This window comes from Dermacentor variabilis, chromosome 2 (assembly GCF_050947875.1).
Source record: "Dermacentor variabilis isolate Ectoservices chromosome 2, ASM5094787v1, whole genome shotgun sequence".
NCBI classification, from domain to species: domain Eukaryota; kingdom Metazoa; phylum Arthropoda; class Arachnida; order Ixodida; family Ixodidae; genus Dermacentor; species Dermacentor variabilis.
Window position 1 is genome coordinate 62,007,195 of NC_134569.1, and position 17,897 is coordinate 62,025,091.

At 53.2% G+C, this 17,897-nt stretch overlaps 1 protein-coding gene across 1 annotated transcript in view; it reads left to right on the forward strand.

Annotated features, from left to right (window-relative positions):
* Nucleotides 1-17,443, forward strand: part of LOC142571994 (uncharacterized) — a 34,880-nt gene extending 17,437 nt beyond the window's left edge. The window contains exon 2 of the mRNA XM_075680765.1: nucleotides 12,934-17,443. Coding sequence (XP_075536880.1) covers nucleotides 12,934-13,241 — 308 coding nt within the window. The 3' untranslated portion in view covers nucleotides 13,242-17,443. The remainder of the gene's footprint in view (nucleotides 1-12,933) is intronic.
* Nucleotides 17,444-17,897: the final 454 nt, after the last annotated feature.

The window sequence follows — 17,897 nt, forward strand, 5'->3', positions numbered from 1 at the left end:
ATTGCCTTGCTGCAAACATCATGAGCGCGTCTGTGCATAGGTCGGTAGACGCACTCGTTCTGTTTTGTAGGGTGTGCGCACATGTTAACGATCGGACGTTCGTAAAACGGGTTTCATCTCTGAAACACGATGCTCTCGAAGTGGCATTTCTGAACTTTCACTCCCCCTATGTCATTTAAGCACTTGTCAATCTCTCTATGACTTGTCTATCGCCACGCCCCCTTGAGCACACCATAGTGCGGCGCGCCTGAGCGCTACGTTCTAGGATGCCTCGATGCCCATTTGGCGCTGGCATCGAGACACCCTCCTAAGTACGAGGTAACTGCATTGTGTATGGCGCAACTATACGATACCTTACAGTCAGCCCCCTCAGCTCCTCAGACCAACGGCCCCTGTGCGTGCGTGGCAACGGCACCGCGTATTCTCTCTCTCTCTCTTTACAGACTTGCACTGCTTCGGGCGCTTGATTTCAGCTAAGTGGGACAGGCCTTTCTACGAGCTGTTCTACAAACTTGTGGTCGTAAAGAACCGAGGCAGAAATCAAAGGAAAAGGCGGGACGCCGAGAGTTCCGTGCTCTTTTACTGCGCTCGCCCTTGGCTGACCCGGCGCCAAGATAATCTCCACATTTCATTTATTGGCTTGCCTCCGCAGCCTTTCCTCTTAAGCGAAACGCACGGGCTCGCTCTTCTGCTAGTTGCGCACGTTATTAATTTTCATCTCTTAACCTCGGATTGCGGGGCATTTCTGAGACGAGCTTTAGCGAGACATTCGGGCGGCGTCCGTCGTCAGTTATGCCTCACTGTATGGCGACGGACATGAAGGTTGACGTCGCACCCACTTCCGCTGCCCTTGCTGTCACTAAAATCACTATAAGGGTATGAAGCCCCCCTCCTCTGAAACCGGTCGCTTCAATCGCGTGCGATACCACCGGGGGTACGGGTACCTGCTCACTGTTTACCGGCCTTGGGCCACATCTGCGGTGTCAGGCCCCGCGCGTCCATTGTTCGCATCACGGTTGAATTTCGGCGCGAACCAAGCGCTCTCTGGCGCGACCCGCTATCATCAACAGTGTGTCAGTCGGTCACTTCCCGGACTTGGGAGTGGAAGAAGGGCTCTGGCGGAAGGAAGACCCTCCGTGTCGGATCGCCGCGACACCATTTCTGTTTCTTCGTTTTCCCTCGCTCTTGCTGCTGCCGCCGCCGAGCTTCGAATGCCTCGGGGAGAGAAATGGGCGTACACCCGGGCGGCAACAGCTGACGACTGGGTTGCCTCGCACGTGCTGCGTCGCGCTGTCGAAAGAAAAAAAAAAGCAAAGAGAGCGCGCACTTGCTGGTCCAGTTTTCTCGCTCGACGGGAGTGGTGTTTCCTCGGCAAGGAGGTGGCGGTGAGCGTTCCCTCCGGTGCCGCTCGGTCACGGCTCTCCTCCGCGGTCGGTTCCGTACGACCTGCTTTCCTTTCCGCGGATCTGATTCTATGGCGGCCGAGAGCGAGAGCTGCGTGTGTCCCTGCCCGCTTTTTCGTGCTTCTTCGAGGCTGGCTCGCTCGCGTCTCAGGTGTCGCCCCGCAGCGTGATCGTTGCGGCGCGGCCGTGGCGACGCGCCCTTGCCTGTACGGCGTGCGCGGGACGCGAGCGTCAAACGCGACGGCGGTGGGCGGCCATCACGCGAATGGATGCTCGGCGATGTCTTATAAGGCGCCTGAAAGAAAAAAATGTATACAAATATGCGCTCTGGGAGGATGATAATCGGCATCTGCTACCCGACCTTATGTGCCATCGGCGGGGCCTCTTTTCTGGTCTGCTCTCCGTGAAGAGCGGCGTATATGTATGTGACAGTCGCACTCGTGCGATGACGTATTGGGAGCAGCGCAGTGATGTTACCAGCGCGTCCCTTCGAAACGGCAGCGGCGGCCCTTGACGACGCTCACGCCTGCCCCTTCCCCCTTGCTCGCAGGCATTTACTTGCCCGGCCCCAATTCTCCTTCTGGCTTTGGCACATAGGCCGCTTTTCCGACGTTTTGGTGCCGCTTTGTGGAGCTATAGCAACGCGGCACTGTACTGCGCATTAACTGTAGATTACGGCATTCGCAGGGAATTGTGGGGCTCCTTCGGTCTGATACGAGAGAAGTCTTGCTTCGGTGCAATCTTTGCAATTCGATAAAAGGAAAGTGCGCGGATCGCACGAGACCGCACGTGGCCTCATTCGCGGGTTCGATAACCGACTGCTGAGGCCGTATGCCGCCCAACGCGAAATTCAGAACGCTCTTGTAACGTCATTCGCGTGCGAGAATCCCGTGGAGAGTGAAAATTAATCCGCAACAGTTCCCCCCCCCCCTGCAGCGTTTCTCGTAGACCCCTGTGCAGCCAACCTTGGGACCTTAAACACCGCGATTCGAACGCGACCCCGGTGCCGCCGCCGCCGCCCCTCGCGACGGCGCAGATGGAGGTGGGGCGGCGACCGCGCCGCGCCCCCCTTCGTGAGTGATCTAGGCGCGAGCACGGAAGGCAGCGCAGGCGGACGACGACGAGCGAACGGGTTGAAGCGACGGCGGTGAAAGTCGCGGTTCCTGTTATCCCGGTTTTCTATGTTCATCTCGCGCTGGCCCGCTCTGCTTTGCAGCGCTCGATTTTCTTCTCGCCTCTTCTCCCTCCCTTTGTTCTTTCCTTTCGATTCGTGGTCGATCTCGTGCGCGTCGGGGAGAGAGGCGCAGTGGCCGTTTAGTTGTTGCAGTAGAGGAAGCGGCGCGCGCGCGCGCGCTGGCTGGCCGGTCGCGAAGTGGGCGTGGCACTCTCGCCGGCTGGCCTCGCGAGCCTTCTTGTTCCGCTCTGCTGTTCCAGATACGGGGGTTCCTCGTGGTACGATTCCGTTGGGCTCGGCCCGAAGCTGTCGCCTCCCGTCAGCCCCTTCTAGAGTGCCAAAAGCGCACGCACACGAAGTCGTCTTCGTTTTACCTGGTACGAACGTCGCTCGGTTTTGTTTTTCCGGGTCTCGGCAGCTCTAAGCTGTTTCCGTCTTTCCCTGTCGTTCTCTCTCTTCCCCTTACCGTTGCCATCCCATATTCTGTAACTGGTTGCGAAATCCAATTAGTTGTGCCGCCCTTCGGCACTGTTCACTCGGACAGAAGTGTAGACCAGCTTGCCATGGTCTCCTAGGCCGTATTATCGGATTTGTATCTCGGAACGCACGGCTCTTTCGTTAGCATTGATTGGCTGAGCCAGTGGAAGCGGGCTTGATGAAACGGAATGACGCGCGTCGTACCCAGGTTATTTTCACCTCGCATTGGTATCGACTGCGTTGACAGCATGGGGAGAGAAAAAAAAAATTAGGAAAGAAAAAAACGAAAGGTTATTTTCGTCTTCCATGGTTTCCAAGGACGCCCGCCGCTCCAGTGAGTCGTCGCTCTGGGCGCTATCTCGAGCGATTTATCGAGAATCCTGGATACCCTGATGTGCTGTGTTCCAAGGGGGATAGCGTTTTCGCTGGCGCGAATGCGCATCTTCGGCCGCCGCAGGATGGTGCATCCGAGCCGAATGTCATCGCGGACGTTTTTATGACAGTTGCAAAGTAGGGACGCTATCCCGGCAGCGTTATCTTGTAAAGGACATATTGTGTGAACGTTATTATAGGATAGAAAATTAACTTTCTTTTACGCCGGCAACGAGATTTTATACCGCGTCGTTTCGGCTCAGCAGTGAGCAGCCCCCCGCACGAGCATTTTGGTGAGCGATACCTTGGCTCAACGCTGGCCGGCATGTCTTGTTATCGCGAAAATTAATTTCTTCGTTTCGTGGAGCTCGATCTGCCGGCGCGTGTGGTCGAAACATTTTCCTCGTGCCGCGCTCCTGGTTACTCGCCGCGGGGGCTATGGCGTTCTGTCACGGCTTCCGATAACCGGCCACGTTCTGATGGGGGTGGAAGGCGTGCACTCGCGTGTACCGCTCTTCCGGTGGACGGATAAAAAAAGAAAAAAAGGCAGTTCCGCCCGAAAGGCGAAGCGCACCGATTGCGATAGCAAATTAGTAGATAGCTGTACGAAGTAAGGATAGTAGTTTTATCTGCCGTATAAACTTGTAACCATTCGCTCACTAATTAAATTAACAATGATAGAATATGTAAGCGTGACTCAACGAAGACGTAGAAAGAAACGCACACTGAGACTGCGCTGTCTTTGTGTGTCTGTTTATTTCTACGTCCTTGTTCAGTTGCGCTTACACATTCCATCATGGATTCATACCAACTAGCCCGCCAACGTGTTTTAACTAAATTAACCAGCAAGGTGTCACGCGCGCACAGGTAAACACGAACACATCTCGCTAGATGACAGCGGGAACTGTCTGTGAAAACGCTGGAGTTATGAATCGCGGCAGCAGCCGCGGGCCAATTGACCTCCGCGCATCTGTCGCTTCAACGTTAACGAAACGTCGAAAGCACAATGCATACGAAGCCACCGGACATCGAGCAGCAGCCGGAGACCCTCCTCCCTCACCTGACCCCCCTGCCTCGCTCGCCAGAGGAGGAGGGCACGCATCCGGGCGGCGTTCCTCGCACGCATACGCGGGATTGAACCGCGCTCGCCGGCTCACCCTCGCACGCTTTCTGTATTTAACGGAACCTCACGGTGACGAAAATGCGCCTGGAGAAAATGCACCTGGAGTGCCCATATATAACTGCTATCGCAATAAAAATGCCCCCGGTGAGGTCAAAATTTAGAGCTCGCCACCAAATGTAGGGCGTCTCTCGTAACTCGCTGAGCAGTTAGTGGACTTCAAACCTCGCAATCTCGCACTCATGTTTACTGTAAAGTGACTGCTTTTCTCGAGAGCGCACGCGGTACAGAGAGGGACGCGCCATTACAGCTCATTATCTCAATCGAGCGCTCAACCCATTAGGCTTGTTTTTCCTTCAACGGAACGGTCACTGACGCCTAACCAGTGGGACTTTCCTGTTTTTTGTTTCGCTCCATCCTTTCTGTTGCTGTGCGGCTTGGCTTTTGTTTACCGAGGAGGAGGCGACGGTCTACTGTCCGGTGACCCCCGCGCTTTGGCAAAAAACCGGCGGGCGACGCTGCGCGCGCGCGCGCTTATCGGGGAAGCGGAATAAACGGCGCGTCACGCTCTGTAGACACTCGCGCGGACCGGTATAGGTGGCGGAGGGGGGTGGAGGACGTGCCCCCAAGGTTGAGGTCGCAGGGTGTGGTTGGCGGGGCCCGTTCATTGGCGTTCGATTTAATTACCGTCGCTCACGTCGCGAGCCGCGGATCCCCGGGGCACGACTTGGTTACCTTCCGATGGCTAACAGCAGCAGGTCCTTGCCGCTCGATGCTGGCGGAAACTTGCTTCGCCTCTGCTCTGCGGGTGGCAGCTCGGTTCGACCGCAACGACCCGCGTTTCGTGCCTTGTGCTCCGGGTCGCGCCGACACGTCGCCCCCAGTGTATGTCCAAAGGGTTCACGCGCGACACCAAACCTTGCCATCGCTGCTGTATCTTTTCGCCCTTCGGGCCAATGACTTTTTTTTTTTTTTTACTCTGTTACTCACACTTCACTACCTTTGGTATCGGCCCACGGTTCTAGGCAAGAGAATGATGTCTCCGAAGTGGGTACATCGACATGGCCATCGCTGCTGCATCTTTTCGCCCTTCGGGCCAATGACTTTTTTTTAAAACTCTTTTACTCACACTTCACTACCTTTGGTATCGGCCCACGGTTCTAGGCAAGAGGATGATGCCTCCGAAGTGGGTACATCCACATGGCTTCCCCGTTTCATCGCGATAACAATTATAGGAGTCTCTATAGGTGCGTTCGCACCGTTGCTGTTGGCGGAGCCGTCGGCGTCAGCGTCGTCCTGATGGCCCCGCTATGTATGTCGAATGCCTCGCGCGAAGTGCTTTAGACGGTCTTCAGAAACGCAGAGCGCGTTTGGCTGCGAAAAAAACGAAACGGAAGTGGACGCGCACCGTCAACGCTACCCTAAATCGCCACGGTGGCGAAGCAAGGGCAACCTTCGGCCTTCTGCTATTGTCCTCGCAGTTTCTGTTTTGTCTCCCGAAAATTGTCTTTTCCCGGAATAGCGGGTCAGCTCTGAAGGCCCTTATTTTATGGTTATTGGACTCGCTGTAGCCGCAAGTGTGATGTCTTCGCGCGTGCGCCCATTATGACGGTGGCATAATTGCGTGTACGCATATGCTGCATGCGCGAATCTATTAATGCGGAAAGCGGCTAGCTGGGAAAGTTCTAACTAGCACACTTGCAGTAGTCCGTCTCCGTCGAACTTATCGGAATTCGAACTAGCAGCAGCATAAACCGACTCTCCACGGAAAAAAAAAAAAACTGGGGTGCCTTACTCTTTTCTGACCTTGCAGTATCGTGTACAGGCAGTTGTGCATCACGTGGTTATATTCGATTTCTCCACGTGTAACCGCTGGTTCCTAAATATACCGTCCTGCGTAGACCCGACTTGGCGAGTCGAAGAAGCGTTGAAAGACGCGCACTGCAGGGGGTGCAGTCATGGCCGCAGGGGGTCCTCGTTTGAGCTGCGCAAGTACCCGCTTCCGGTTCAGTCTCTCGGGGATGCGGGCGTCCGTTACGTATACCTCGTCGTGGCAACGCGGTGCTGCTTGCTACCCATCTACGCACCGAGCCCGCGGGCTCGCACCCAGGCGGTTCCCGAACGTGATGCGCTCTTTTCTCCGAACCTGCAAGGTGGCCGCCGTTCTCGCGCGGGGCGGTCCCTCGACCTCCTTCCCGCCGCGCATGTGAATGGGGCACCGTGTTTCTCAGGCGACGCGCAGGGGAGTCGTTCTTCTCAGACCCGCGGGGAGCGCCCGAGTTACGTTTCATTCATTCATGACGGCCCTTCCCGTTCTCTGGACCCCGAGGCCGCGTTTTCTCTGGTCGCCGCCAACGCGTACGAGGACGCGCATTGTGATCCGTCGTTGTGAGTGAATGGCTGCGTCCCGGTGGGGAACCACGGACGCGCATTGGCTTCCCTTCTCGTCCCCTGAGCCCCACTCACTCACTGTCTCTCTCTCTCGTTTAAATCCTTGTGTGTTTTATAGGGCGCCAACGGAGCCGCGGTTTAGGTGTACACTTCGTCCGCACAGGTCTAGCCTAGCCTAGCTTAAGGCACCGACGCGGCCCCAGGCGGTGCCTCGCCGACTGTCTCTGCTTCCCCAAGAAGGGGGCGTAGGCTTGTTTGTCGGTTCGGTCGCGCGGTGAATGGACGCGAATCGCGGCAGCGATTTAAAAGGCAGAGAGGAGGAAGGCAGGCAAGGAAGAGAGAGAGAGAGACGTTAGGTGCTGGGAGCCGTCGGGAGTGAGCGCACCGGCGGACGACACCTGGACCGGAGGTGCGTGTAACGTGGGAGAGGCTGCAGTGGCTGTTTTTTTTTCGATCGTCTTTCTGTCTCGTTGCTCTCCCACCGTGCGCTGGCTGAGTCGGCCAAGTCGGTGGTGCTTGGCACTACTCTTGTTTCTTTCTCCTTCGCCGGCGGAAGTCGGGCAGTTTGCTGCTCGACGGCTCCCGAGATTCGTGACCGAAGCAGCTGGTGGTGTGTGTGGAGGAGGCGAGGGGTGTGGCACCCCTGTGGGCCCCCTTTTCTCCCGGCGAATGCCGGCGGCGGAAGGAGGTCTCCATCTGTCGGTTCACCGTCGCTCCGCATTTTTGCACCGCCACTGGTGTTAGGCGCCGATCAGTTCTCGCATTTCTTTTTTCGGTTTCTCCCGGCTCTTTTAACGATAATCTGGCTTTTCGTTTTTACTTTTTAGGGCGATAATACTGTTACGTATAGTAACGCCGAAAATTTTGGCGGGGCTTCCAGAATGGAGGCGCTCCTTCGCGAGCGGGAATCCGCGCGAGTCTGGTGCAACTTTGTTGACGGACGGGCGCGCCGTGCGTAGCAGCACGGCGCGGTTGTTCCCCGCCGCTGCGGCTCGATGACGCGACGTGCCCGGGCGTGCTGCGCGGGGTTCGTGACGGGTTGCGCCGATGCAATTGACCTTTTCCGTTTTATCGCGGCCGGGGTTGCGCGTGGATACAGGCGCCCTCGGGGGCCATCGCACCGACGAAAGCTGCCGAAGCGGCGGCCACTCAACCTGCGGCCGATCCCCCGGTCCCAAAGGGGGGGTTGCGAGCAGTGCGACACGAACGCGCGCCTTCGCGTCGCCGGCTCGTTTTCTCTCCTCTGCGCGCGTCGGGGCCGAGCAGATAGCGGCGATTGTTGTGGTGTTGCCTCGCCTGTGTGCGAGTGGGCGTCGACGCGCCGGGTGGGCGTCTTTCCAAGGAGAGCCGCCGCCCGGTGGGGGTCACTCTGCCTGGCCGGGGCAAGCGGCTCCGGTCAAGTCGACGACCTCTAACGTGTCGAGGGGAACGGGTTGGCCGCGATGGATTTTGTGTGCCCCCCATCTGGTTACCTTTGCCGCACCTGCAGCGTTCGGTGCTTCCGGTTGTGGAGACGTTGCCGCCGACTGCGGTCGTATCCTGTAGATGTATGGTCGAAGGTCCGCTTGCGTATGTTGTGAAAGTCGCGCGTTCAATATGATGATTAGAGATAGTGATTCTTTTGATCGCAAACGTTAGGGAGGAGTCAAGGAAAAAAAAAAGGGCAGGAAGCATGGTAGGAGTGCTAGCTGAGGTGCTGTTTGTTTGGACGATGTCGCCTGTTTGCTTCAGTAGCGGTACCACGTTGAAGCGAACATTCCTCGACGCCAGTAAAAACCGCAACCCGCCGCGTTCGATGAGGGGCACTGTCGCTGCCGAGAGTTCCGCTGGCAGCAAGCCCGTGCTGCCGGGCTTCATATACTTGGGGCGCCGCGCGCCGGATGGTCGCGCCTGCCCACGGCACACGCTCCCGGTGAATCAGCGGGCCCCCTTGGTGCAGGCGAAGTCGTCCCTGCCGGAGTGGACGGGCGGGGACGTCGACAGCGCCGGCCAGGCGCCGCCGTCGGACTGCGGTTGGGACGGCGACCGGAATGGCGGGTGAGGAGGCTCGCCCGCGCGACGTCTTTGCTGCCTCGATGCCTCTGGCAGCAGCTGTCGGCACCATCTGCCTGCCGGTGTCGCACCTGTCCTTCCCCTCCGGTCTCCCTCCTCCTGGCGTTTAAATAGGTGCGCGCCACCTGGCACCATGTGGGTCGACGGACGCGCGTCAGCTGCCGCCGCGAGCCGGCTATGCTGCCGACCGCGCCCGCCCGGGGGGGCGGGGGGGGGCGCCCCCCTCCTCCGTGCCACGTGCGGCCGTGGCTGCCGCACGTGCTTCGCGCACGACCGAGCCGCGCATCCTGTTGTCGCCGACCTGTTGAGGCCTCTCCGGCGGGCGGTGGCGACGAAATTTGCCGTCGGGTCTCCTTCGCCTGCAAAGGTTGCCCCCCCCCCCCCTCCAGACCGAATTGTTCGAGGGAGAAGCTTCGTGACGTGCGGTGGTCGATGACTTTGGTCCATGGGAAGGAGGCGGGGCCGCGTCTCGTGTAATCGCCACGTAAACTCGCACGTTTACAATGCATTCGTCGACCCGTGAGCGGGTGCACCTAGAGAACTTTTTTTTTTCTTTTTAAGCAAGCACCATCGATGACCTGTATAAAACAGTTGCGCCTATCGTCGGAGGAAATTGTCGCTTGCGTGCCGTCGAAAACGCAATGCCTGTTTTGTGTGAGCTTGAGAACGAGCTATCGGTGACCGCGCTCAAAATTGTTTGAACGTGGCGCCAGGCTGAACTCGGCCGTAGCGGTTTAATGCGATAGCGTTAACGGTCCTGTCTCACAAAAAAAGAAAAGAAAAAAAAACGATGTCGGATGTTTGGCGGTCAATCATTCCGAACCACAACAACGCAGGCCCTCATCATGGTGCAGATGATTTACTGAAATAATTGAACTCCTAAAAGTAACATGTGTCAGAAAAATCGTAAAGTATGACTTACACACAACCTACAGAGATGATAGCGTCGGTCTTTAACTTGAATATGCCAGAAAACGTAATTCTGTTACGCAGAAACTCGAACACTAACCACTTTTCCGAGCTCGGTTCCCTGCAACAACACTCAACCGCAAGAAAGCTTCGGTTGCCGGGAAGCGTGACATGAAGTCAAGGATCTTTGAAATCTATCGCGTTCCACTCTTAAAGGCGAAACTTAAGCGTCCTCCAATATTGCTTTTTTTTTTTTCATTATTTCGTGTTCGCAAGGTGCGCATTAAAAGATACCCGCCGAGTACATAGTCTTTAATATTCTACGCTTGCTTAGGCTGCACGTTATGGGCACAGAATTGGCTCCTTACATTAGGAGCCGCACATACGAGCGATTTTGTTTTCCATTCAATCTTGGCGAGTCTGACGCAACTTATCTGTTGCAAGTATACTTCTGTCTATACACAAGGGAAAAATAAATATACGGATTGAGGAAGAGGATTATAGCGCTCATGTTCTTCGCGGTGTTTGTGGTCGAAGGCGGAGGACCTCGCTCTCCGAATTTTTGGGAGAGGGTCAAATGTGTCATCCTTTACCTGCTCCTACGCCGCGAGAGTCAACAACTAAATCTCTGTGCGGGCCCGCACCTCGCGCCATGCTAACAACTGACAGCAGGCCTTTCGACTACAAGTTTCGGTCACTTGGCTTACAAAAGCGACGTGAAAAGAAAGACAAAGCAAAAGGAAAAAAGCGTTGACGGGTCACGGTGTGCCCACACGCTGCCCCCTCCCTTCTTTTTGCTAACATAAACACCAGGATACCAGGATCGCAACTGTGTCTCAAGGCTCAATTTGATGCCCCCACCCGTTTAATATATATATATATATATATATATATATATATATATATATATATATATATATAATCTTAGCCTACTGTCCTATTGTCGCTGCGCTCGGAGTTCACACTTGATTGATAGTCTTGACAATGGCGAAGAGCTGAGCCGATGCGGTGTTACTCGCAGGAAGTGCATTTCTTCTCGTACGTCATTTTGGGTTCCCAGGAAGTTCTTTATTTCTTTCCTTCTTTCTCCTTTTCTTACTTCAAGCGAGTAAGAAAACGCGTGTGCTTCCGGGCTTTCGCTTGCAGTAGTGGCGCGTCGATTGGGGGCTAAGCCAGTTTGTCGCCCCAGTGAGACGCCGCGGACATCGCGCCGCGCGAAAGCATCTCCGAAGTGATTTAGCGGCAGCACGGGGGCGCCCAGCACCGCTCGGCAAACTGTCCGACTGTGCCGCTGAGGAAACTGGCGATCCGTTTCCAGCTCTCCCGTTGCCCACCGAGGGGGGAGCGCTGCCGCGTTTCTTTTCGAAGCTCGGCCGCCGCTTTTCCGCGACGTCGCGCAATCCGCGCTCTGATTGCGCTTTGAAAGGCGAGCGGGCGCGCGCGCGCTCTGCGAGCTTTTGTGCCGGCTGCGTTTCTGCTGTTCCGCTTGATTTTCCAGCAGGGCGATTCGCCGGTGGCCGAGAGGGAGAGAAAGCGCAGCGCGCTGCTGATGGTATCAAACGAGGTGGGTGGGTGGGGCACCCCGCGTCTTGTGTCGGGTTAGAGCTGCGCCTGCCCGGACTTGTTTTGCGCCATATTGCTCGTGTATTTTCCGACGCGCTGTTTGGCTGTCGTCTCTCTGGCTTCGCAACAGCGCACGGCTGGCTTTCGTCCCGGCGTCCTTGCATCAGCATCTTTCCTGCCCCCCCCCCCTCCCTCCCGCACTGGGGACGGATGGGAGGACAACGCGAGGTTCGCGGTACGCGACCCTTGCCTGGCTGGCCCGCGCACTGTCGTCGAAAGAGCGATCCGGGCCCGCGGTCGCGCCCGTTTCGAAACGTGTTTTGCGTCGCCTTCGCTAAACGGCTTCAAAAATAAACTTGCCCGTGCCACGCCCCTTCTTTCTCCTCCGGGCCCGGGCGGCGAAACGGGGCGCGGAGCGAAGTGCCTTTGTTTCACCCTCCCAGGGCGTGCCAGTGCCAAAGGCCCCGAGAGCGCTGACGCCGCTACCTTTGCAGTCGAAGGTCGCTCCCGTGCGCGCCAGCGGGTTGCGGACGACGTCCTGCCCGCCCGCACTGGCATTGGGAGCTTGAGAAATCAGCATGCGTCCGCGCGGTTTAACCCGCGCGCACTTATCGCGTCTCCAGAAAGATCGGTGCCCGCTTTTTCTCCCAGCGCGGAGAGGCTTCGGAGGTCGCCGCTGCGGGCTCGCGCGTGTCGCTCATTTCGTTTCTTCCGTCGTGGGAGTGTGGCGTCCCCTGGTGACGGACGCGACAAGTCCTGGCGGAGGGCTTTCGCCTCTGGCTCTTTCTTAGGAAAAAAGGCGCTCTTGGCGGTTCGTGGCTCTTCCGGTTTTCGGAGGACGACAAAGGGGCCGTTTCTTGCGTGCCGTGCTTGCGTGCGTGTTTCTTTTTCCTTCCCTTTAACCCGCGCCCATTCGAATTCGTGCTCTCTCTCGCTGGGCGGGCCTGTTTCCGGAGCGCTTTCTTCGTTCCTCGGGTGTCCGGCACTGCGGCCGCATCCTGCGTTTGCTGTGTGCGTTTTGAATGTTTGGATGGTGCTCGCGGGTCATGGGGACATGTTCTCACGGGAACCGCACCACCGTTAAATCGCACCGATTCTGTTGTTGGTGGGAAATTTATGTGCACTAGATTCAGCGCGAATATTTTAAAAATGTGATTTTCTATTTGCTCTTGCAGATAAATATCTGCAATAAATGCGGTTTAAAAACTCTGTTACTTCAATACACGCAATGGTGTTAGGAACTCCTCAAATGGAATTCATCACTTGTATTCTTTGGATGGTTTAAAATATTCGAGGGGACACCTTTACGGCAACCACAGTATCTGGCTTCTTCTGTTGGTACTTCAGCCGTACGCTAATTGTTAGTGCTTCATTAAATCTGATGAGACAGTGTCGACGCACATGTAAACTATCATCGAACGATAACCTGCACGCTAACCTCGGTTCTACTCTTTCTTTTGTCGTCTGCGCAGGAGAGCGTCCATTCCCGTGCACATGGCCCGACTGCGGCAAGCGGTTCGCGCGCTCCGACGAGCTGGCGCGTCACCACCGGACGCACACGGGCGAGAAGAAGTTCGCCTGCCCGCTGTGCGGCAAGCGCTTCATGCGCTCCGACCACTTGACCAAGCACGCTCGTCGGCACCCGGACTTCCGGCCGACCATGCTGGGGTCTGGCCGCCGTGGCGGCGGCGGCGGCGGCAGCTGCCACAAGCCGACCAACGCCACAACCGCCGACTCCCTGGGGGACAGCTCCGACCACTCGCTGCCCTCGTCTCCCTAGGATGGGAGCCCATCACGTGCCGCCTTGCTTGCCGCGAAGAAAGAGACAGTGCAACCATCCACGCTCTTGCTGTCACTTAGGCAGTAGGAAGAAAAAGAAAAGAGAGAGAGAAAAGAGGAGAAAGTGCAGATTCTGGTGCGCAGTGTGGACACAACTGGCGCACTTATTGTGTGGTATAGCTCACCATGGGTGTGTTTCCTCAGCATCTTACTTTGTTGCTTCTATTTGTTCCTCAGCTGCTGCCACTACTGATGCTGTTCTTCATGATTTTTATGGATGCCGTAGCCCTGCCCGTCCTCCTTGCTTTGATGAAATTGGCCTTCAGTGTGTTGCTTGAATGGATGCTAGTTTGACACCTGCCATATTTAAATTAGTCAAGCAGAAAGAAATGGCTGTGAAGTTGGGGATGAGAACTTCAATTGGACTGCCAACGTCCCGCACCTACTCCCCTTCACAACTTAGATGTCTTGTGAAAGGGCCTGTGTGGCGAGGTGAGGGGGAAGGTGAAAAAAATTCCTGTCAGATGTTTTTATAATCTTAATTAATTTATTTTTATGCTGTGCTCTGGGCAACACATTGGGCCATTGATATTTCGACCTTTCAATGTGGGCAGGGACTCTCTCACTCATTTTTTTCTGCACTATTTTCAATGCCGTGTGCATGGTTTTTATGTACATAGGGGGATGCTTGTGGGGCAGGTCAGGGCCATAACTGATGTTCATTGCTGCTTATTTACGTCTTGGGTCAGTTTTTCTTGGGCAGCAAGGCTGAATCCAGGGTGTCTTCTAAAAGGACATTTGCTAACTCATCATTGATGTCATGGCCCAGCACAGGGTGCCCCTGTATGCATGTACAATCTTGTTTCATGACAATTGTGGACCTTCGTTTGTTAATCGCTGTCTACTGCACAACCTGGATGTGTTACATGTGTGAACTGTTGTGAAGAACGTGGTGTGTGTGGGGGGGGAACAATGTTAATAGTTTGTGTGTGTGCGCATGTGTGTGCGTGTTTGTCAGTGTGCATAATTTGGTGTCCCAAAAATATACAGTTTGGAACTGTGCTCACCAATTGGCGCTACCTTCTGTTCATGTAAATGCAGCTACAGTGTTCAAGTCATTATGTGCACAATGACAATCTGAAGTGCACTGGGTGTTAGTCATCAAGTGGCATCCTTTCTAAATCCATCTTTGGGCTTTTATCGGCTTCTCATAGGAAGTTTCAAAATATCTTCAGTGCTCTTGGATACCCTGTGGCAAACTTCGAAGTGGCAGCCACTGATCTCTCATGTATGTAGAGCTTAGGCTAACAAGTGTTCTTATCGTTTCTTTGTACCCAGGGTTTGGCATGCAATGTGATGAGTGCTTCACATTTGTTTGTTAAACTGTTATCAGCTTTAGTTTGTGTGAATGCTTTGTTTCCGTTTTGCAAAAGCACTATGGCTGTGATTCATAATGCACTTTTGTTTTTGTAGGGTGTGTATAGTTTGCTGCATTTTGTCTGCAATTATAATAATATGGCTGGCCATATTGAGTCAGATTTAGTTGCACCTTATCTGTCATAGCTATTTTTCTGCTACAAACCTCTTACAAGTGTGGCTTGACCCTTCTTTCTTTTCTTTTTTTTTCTTTTGCTTCTGTTTGTGCGTGGGTGCAGGATAAAGCTGAAGTGTTTCACTTTCTTTTTTCTCAATCAGGTCAGGCTATCATGTGCATCCCCAAACTTTCTATAGTCTTCTTGGGGTCTCGCATCTTGAAACCAGTTTAGTTTTGGCAGTTTACAGATACATAGCTCCATGGGAACACTTACAGCATCAACTTTGTAATTTAGCTACAACAATGCATTAGAATGATTCCTCAGACATTTTGAACATATTCCATCATGCCACTTCATGGTTGTCATTTGCTCTTGTTCCAACGCTGTTACTGTGCTTGGAGAATGCTCGAGGAGGATGCCACGAAACACATTCGTAGTGTGTGGGTCCTGGGCGTGTCATGCATGCTCAAGTGCCCTTGGCAGTGGTGCCATAGTCCCACCAACTCTCCATCTTTCTGTTTGTAGCATCTGGATTTTTCCATCCCTGCTCGCATGTCATATCATTCCGAGGACACATACTCAATTTGTTAAAAGGCAGGTTAGCAGGCACTTCTTTTTATATAACATATTACGCTGTTCCTTTTTCTTCATTAGAGCTGGACTCTTTTCTGTTTCTGCTTTTGACTTTGCACAGATCATGGCTGCTTACAGCCTGCGTTATCATCTTGTGCAATGTTCTGCAAATGTTCCCAGGGCGGCTCAGCTGCTCCAGTGTTCCTCACGTGCCCGTCACAAAGATATTGCTGTGGCTGGAATTTGTTTTGTTAGTTCCCTCCACCACATCCCCTTTTCCTCCTCTCCCCAACTGTCACATAGAGTGTATGCCACTGGCCTTGTGTTGCAGAGGTCTTGTGTTGCTGTGCATATTGGGGGCCAGGCTGTATAGATCATTTTGTGTCGTGGGCACATTGTGCACTGCACCACAGTATTTGTTGGCACATTTTCTTGGAAGTGGTGGGTTTGGAACTTGGAAGAGGAGAGTCCAGGTGAGCCTGAGAATGTGTGGCACATCTCTTGCTTGCCATTTGCGATCATTATTGTGAGTGCTCTGGATGCCTTTCTACATTTTTGTAAAGGGTGCAAGCTCTGGGTTGTCTGCAGAGTTTTCTTTGTGTGGCCGGAGAATAGCTTGAGTAAGAGTCAGAGTGTATCCTGCTGGTTAATTTTTTTTCTTTTCTTTTTTGTTAGTTCAATGTAATACAGATGTCACGTATTAGTGCCCAACACCATATGTGGGCCTGCCACTCGTACCCTGTATATTTGTTCTTTTGCTCTTTCTGGTCGGCTAAACCTGTGCCTCCGCCTCTCGTAGTGCGTCTTTGTGGAGCAGTGCTGCTGGAGGGCTTGTGGGAAGTGTGGAGGTGAATGGCATTGGCACACGGTGCCGATTTCTAGGGGTTTGCAAGCAATCTTTTGGAACTGAATTTATTGCAAATTTGGTAAGGATGGCACTGCATCAAGTCTGGCAGTTTAAGTGCTTGCAGATTACAAATCGAGACTGTGCAATTTTCAAATAATTTTCTAATTGTACCGGCTGTAAAGGACATGCGAATTCCTCCCAATGCAAGTTTAGGTTATAAATAAACTATTCAGGGAAAAATCGAAATTTCAAGGAGCAGCTATTAGAGATGTTAGCTGTAAAAAACATTTTTAATGTTCATGCGCCCCTATTGATTTCTTTCTTAGTACCCTTGTGGTATGTAGCTGCCAAGTGCCATGGCACGCTGCAAACTAGCTCACAGTTGGCTTCCATCCCAGCGAGCTTTAATGCTCTCTGCTAGCGAGTGGCACCTATTAACTTATTCATCCATATTTAAGCACAGTAGCTATAGTTTATCTTGTAGGTTTTTCACATAAAGTAACAGAAAAATGTCTTGTCCATATATTTTTTATCACTATCAAAAACACCACTGTACAAAAACCTCGGCTTGCCACGAAGCCACCAGGATTGCTTTCGAATGTCTCCGTGGCAGTTCTATGGGGCTAATACTCTTGCATAGCCAATACGTTCCTTTGTTTTGTTGTTGTGTTTAACAAGTCAGCAGCGTGGCTTTGTGTTTATTGGCCAGTTTTCTTGCTTTGAATTTGTTTATTTTTTTAATGCTAATATTTTTTAAAAGCCTGCCTACTCCCCCTCCCCCCCCTTTTTTTCAATGCCACAGTCAGGCATGATTTATTGTCTTAAATAAGTACCATCTTGCAGCTTTTAATAGCTGTTTTTTCATACTAGTTTTATTAGCAGACTTGTCATTATTTGTTGCATAGCATTTCAGTGCTGTAAATATTGTACCATAAGCGTGTTGTTTATATATGCCAAATGTCCTCTGTGGATTTGCGAAGCCTTTTTTTGTGCCGCCATCTGGTCTGTTCTTCGCCTTTTGGCAAATGTTTCCCTTGGCGTTTTTGTCCCTCCCTTGCAATCATAAAAGTGCAAATGGGAAGAAAGTTGGGGAACCTTTTGATGTCATTGGCAATCCAGTACTTACAAGAGTTGTATTTGTACATAGAATTTCATTGGCCTCCATGGTCTACAGAATCTAAAACTTAACTTGAGAGTCCTTGAGGGTGCATTATTTATACACTGAAATAAAAATTGTTAGACAAAGTGCATACTGGGAGCCTGTCTTTCTTTCATGCATTTCATGACACTATTACAGCCAAATACAGTTAAAACTTGGATCTAATGAAACCCAATTTTATGAAGTTCCCGATCTAACAAAGAAATTTCCATTCATCGGCAGGTGTCGATAGGGTTCAGCGTTATCACCAACCCAAATTAATGAAGCAAACTTGGCCGAACTTCATTTAACAATGTTTTTCCTGAAATAAATGAGTAAAAAATGATTTCTCTTTAATTTTGATACAGTTGGGTTCTTCGTTGAGCGTGCGCTCTAAAGCTATTGCATTAGAACATCTAGGTGCCATGGTCACATCCCTAGCTTTATTTTGACGAGGCTGTACACCATTCCCATGCACGGAACAGCTGACCCGACATCGCCTCGGTAGGGGCGGCAGCGGTTGCTTTTGTTATTTCACGGTTTATGCGACAGATGACTGGATTA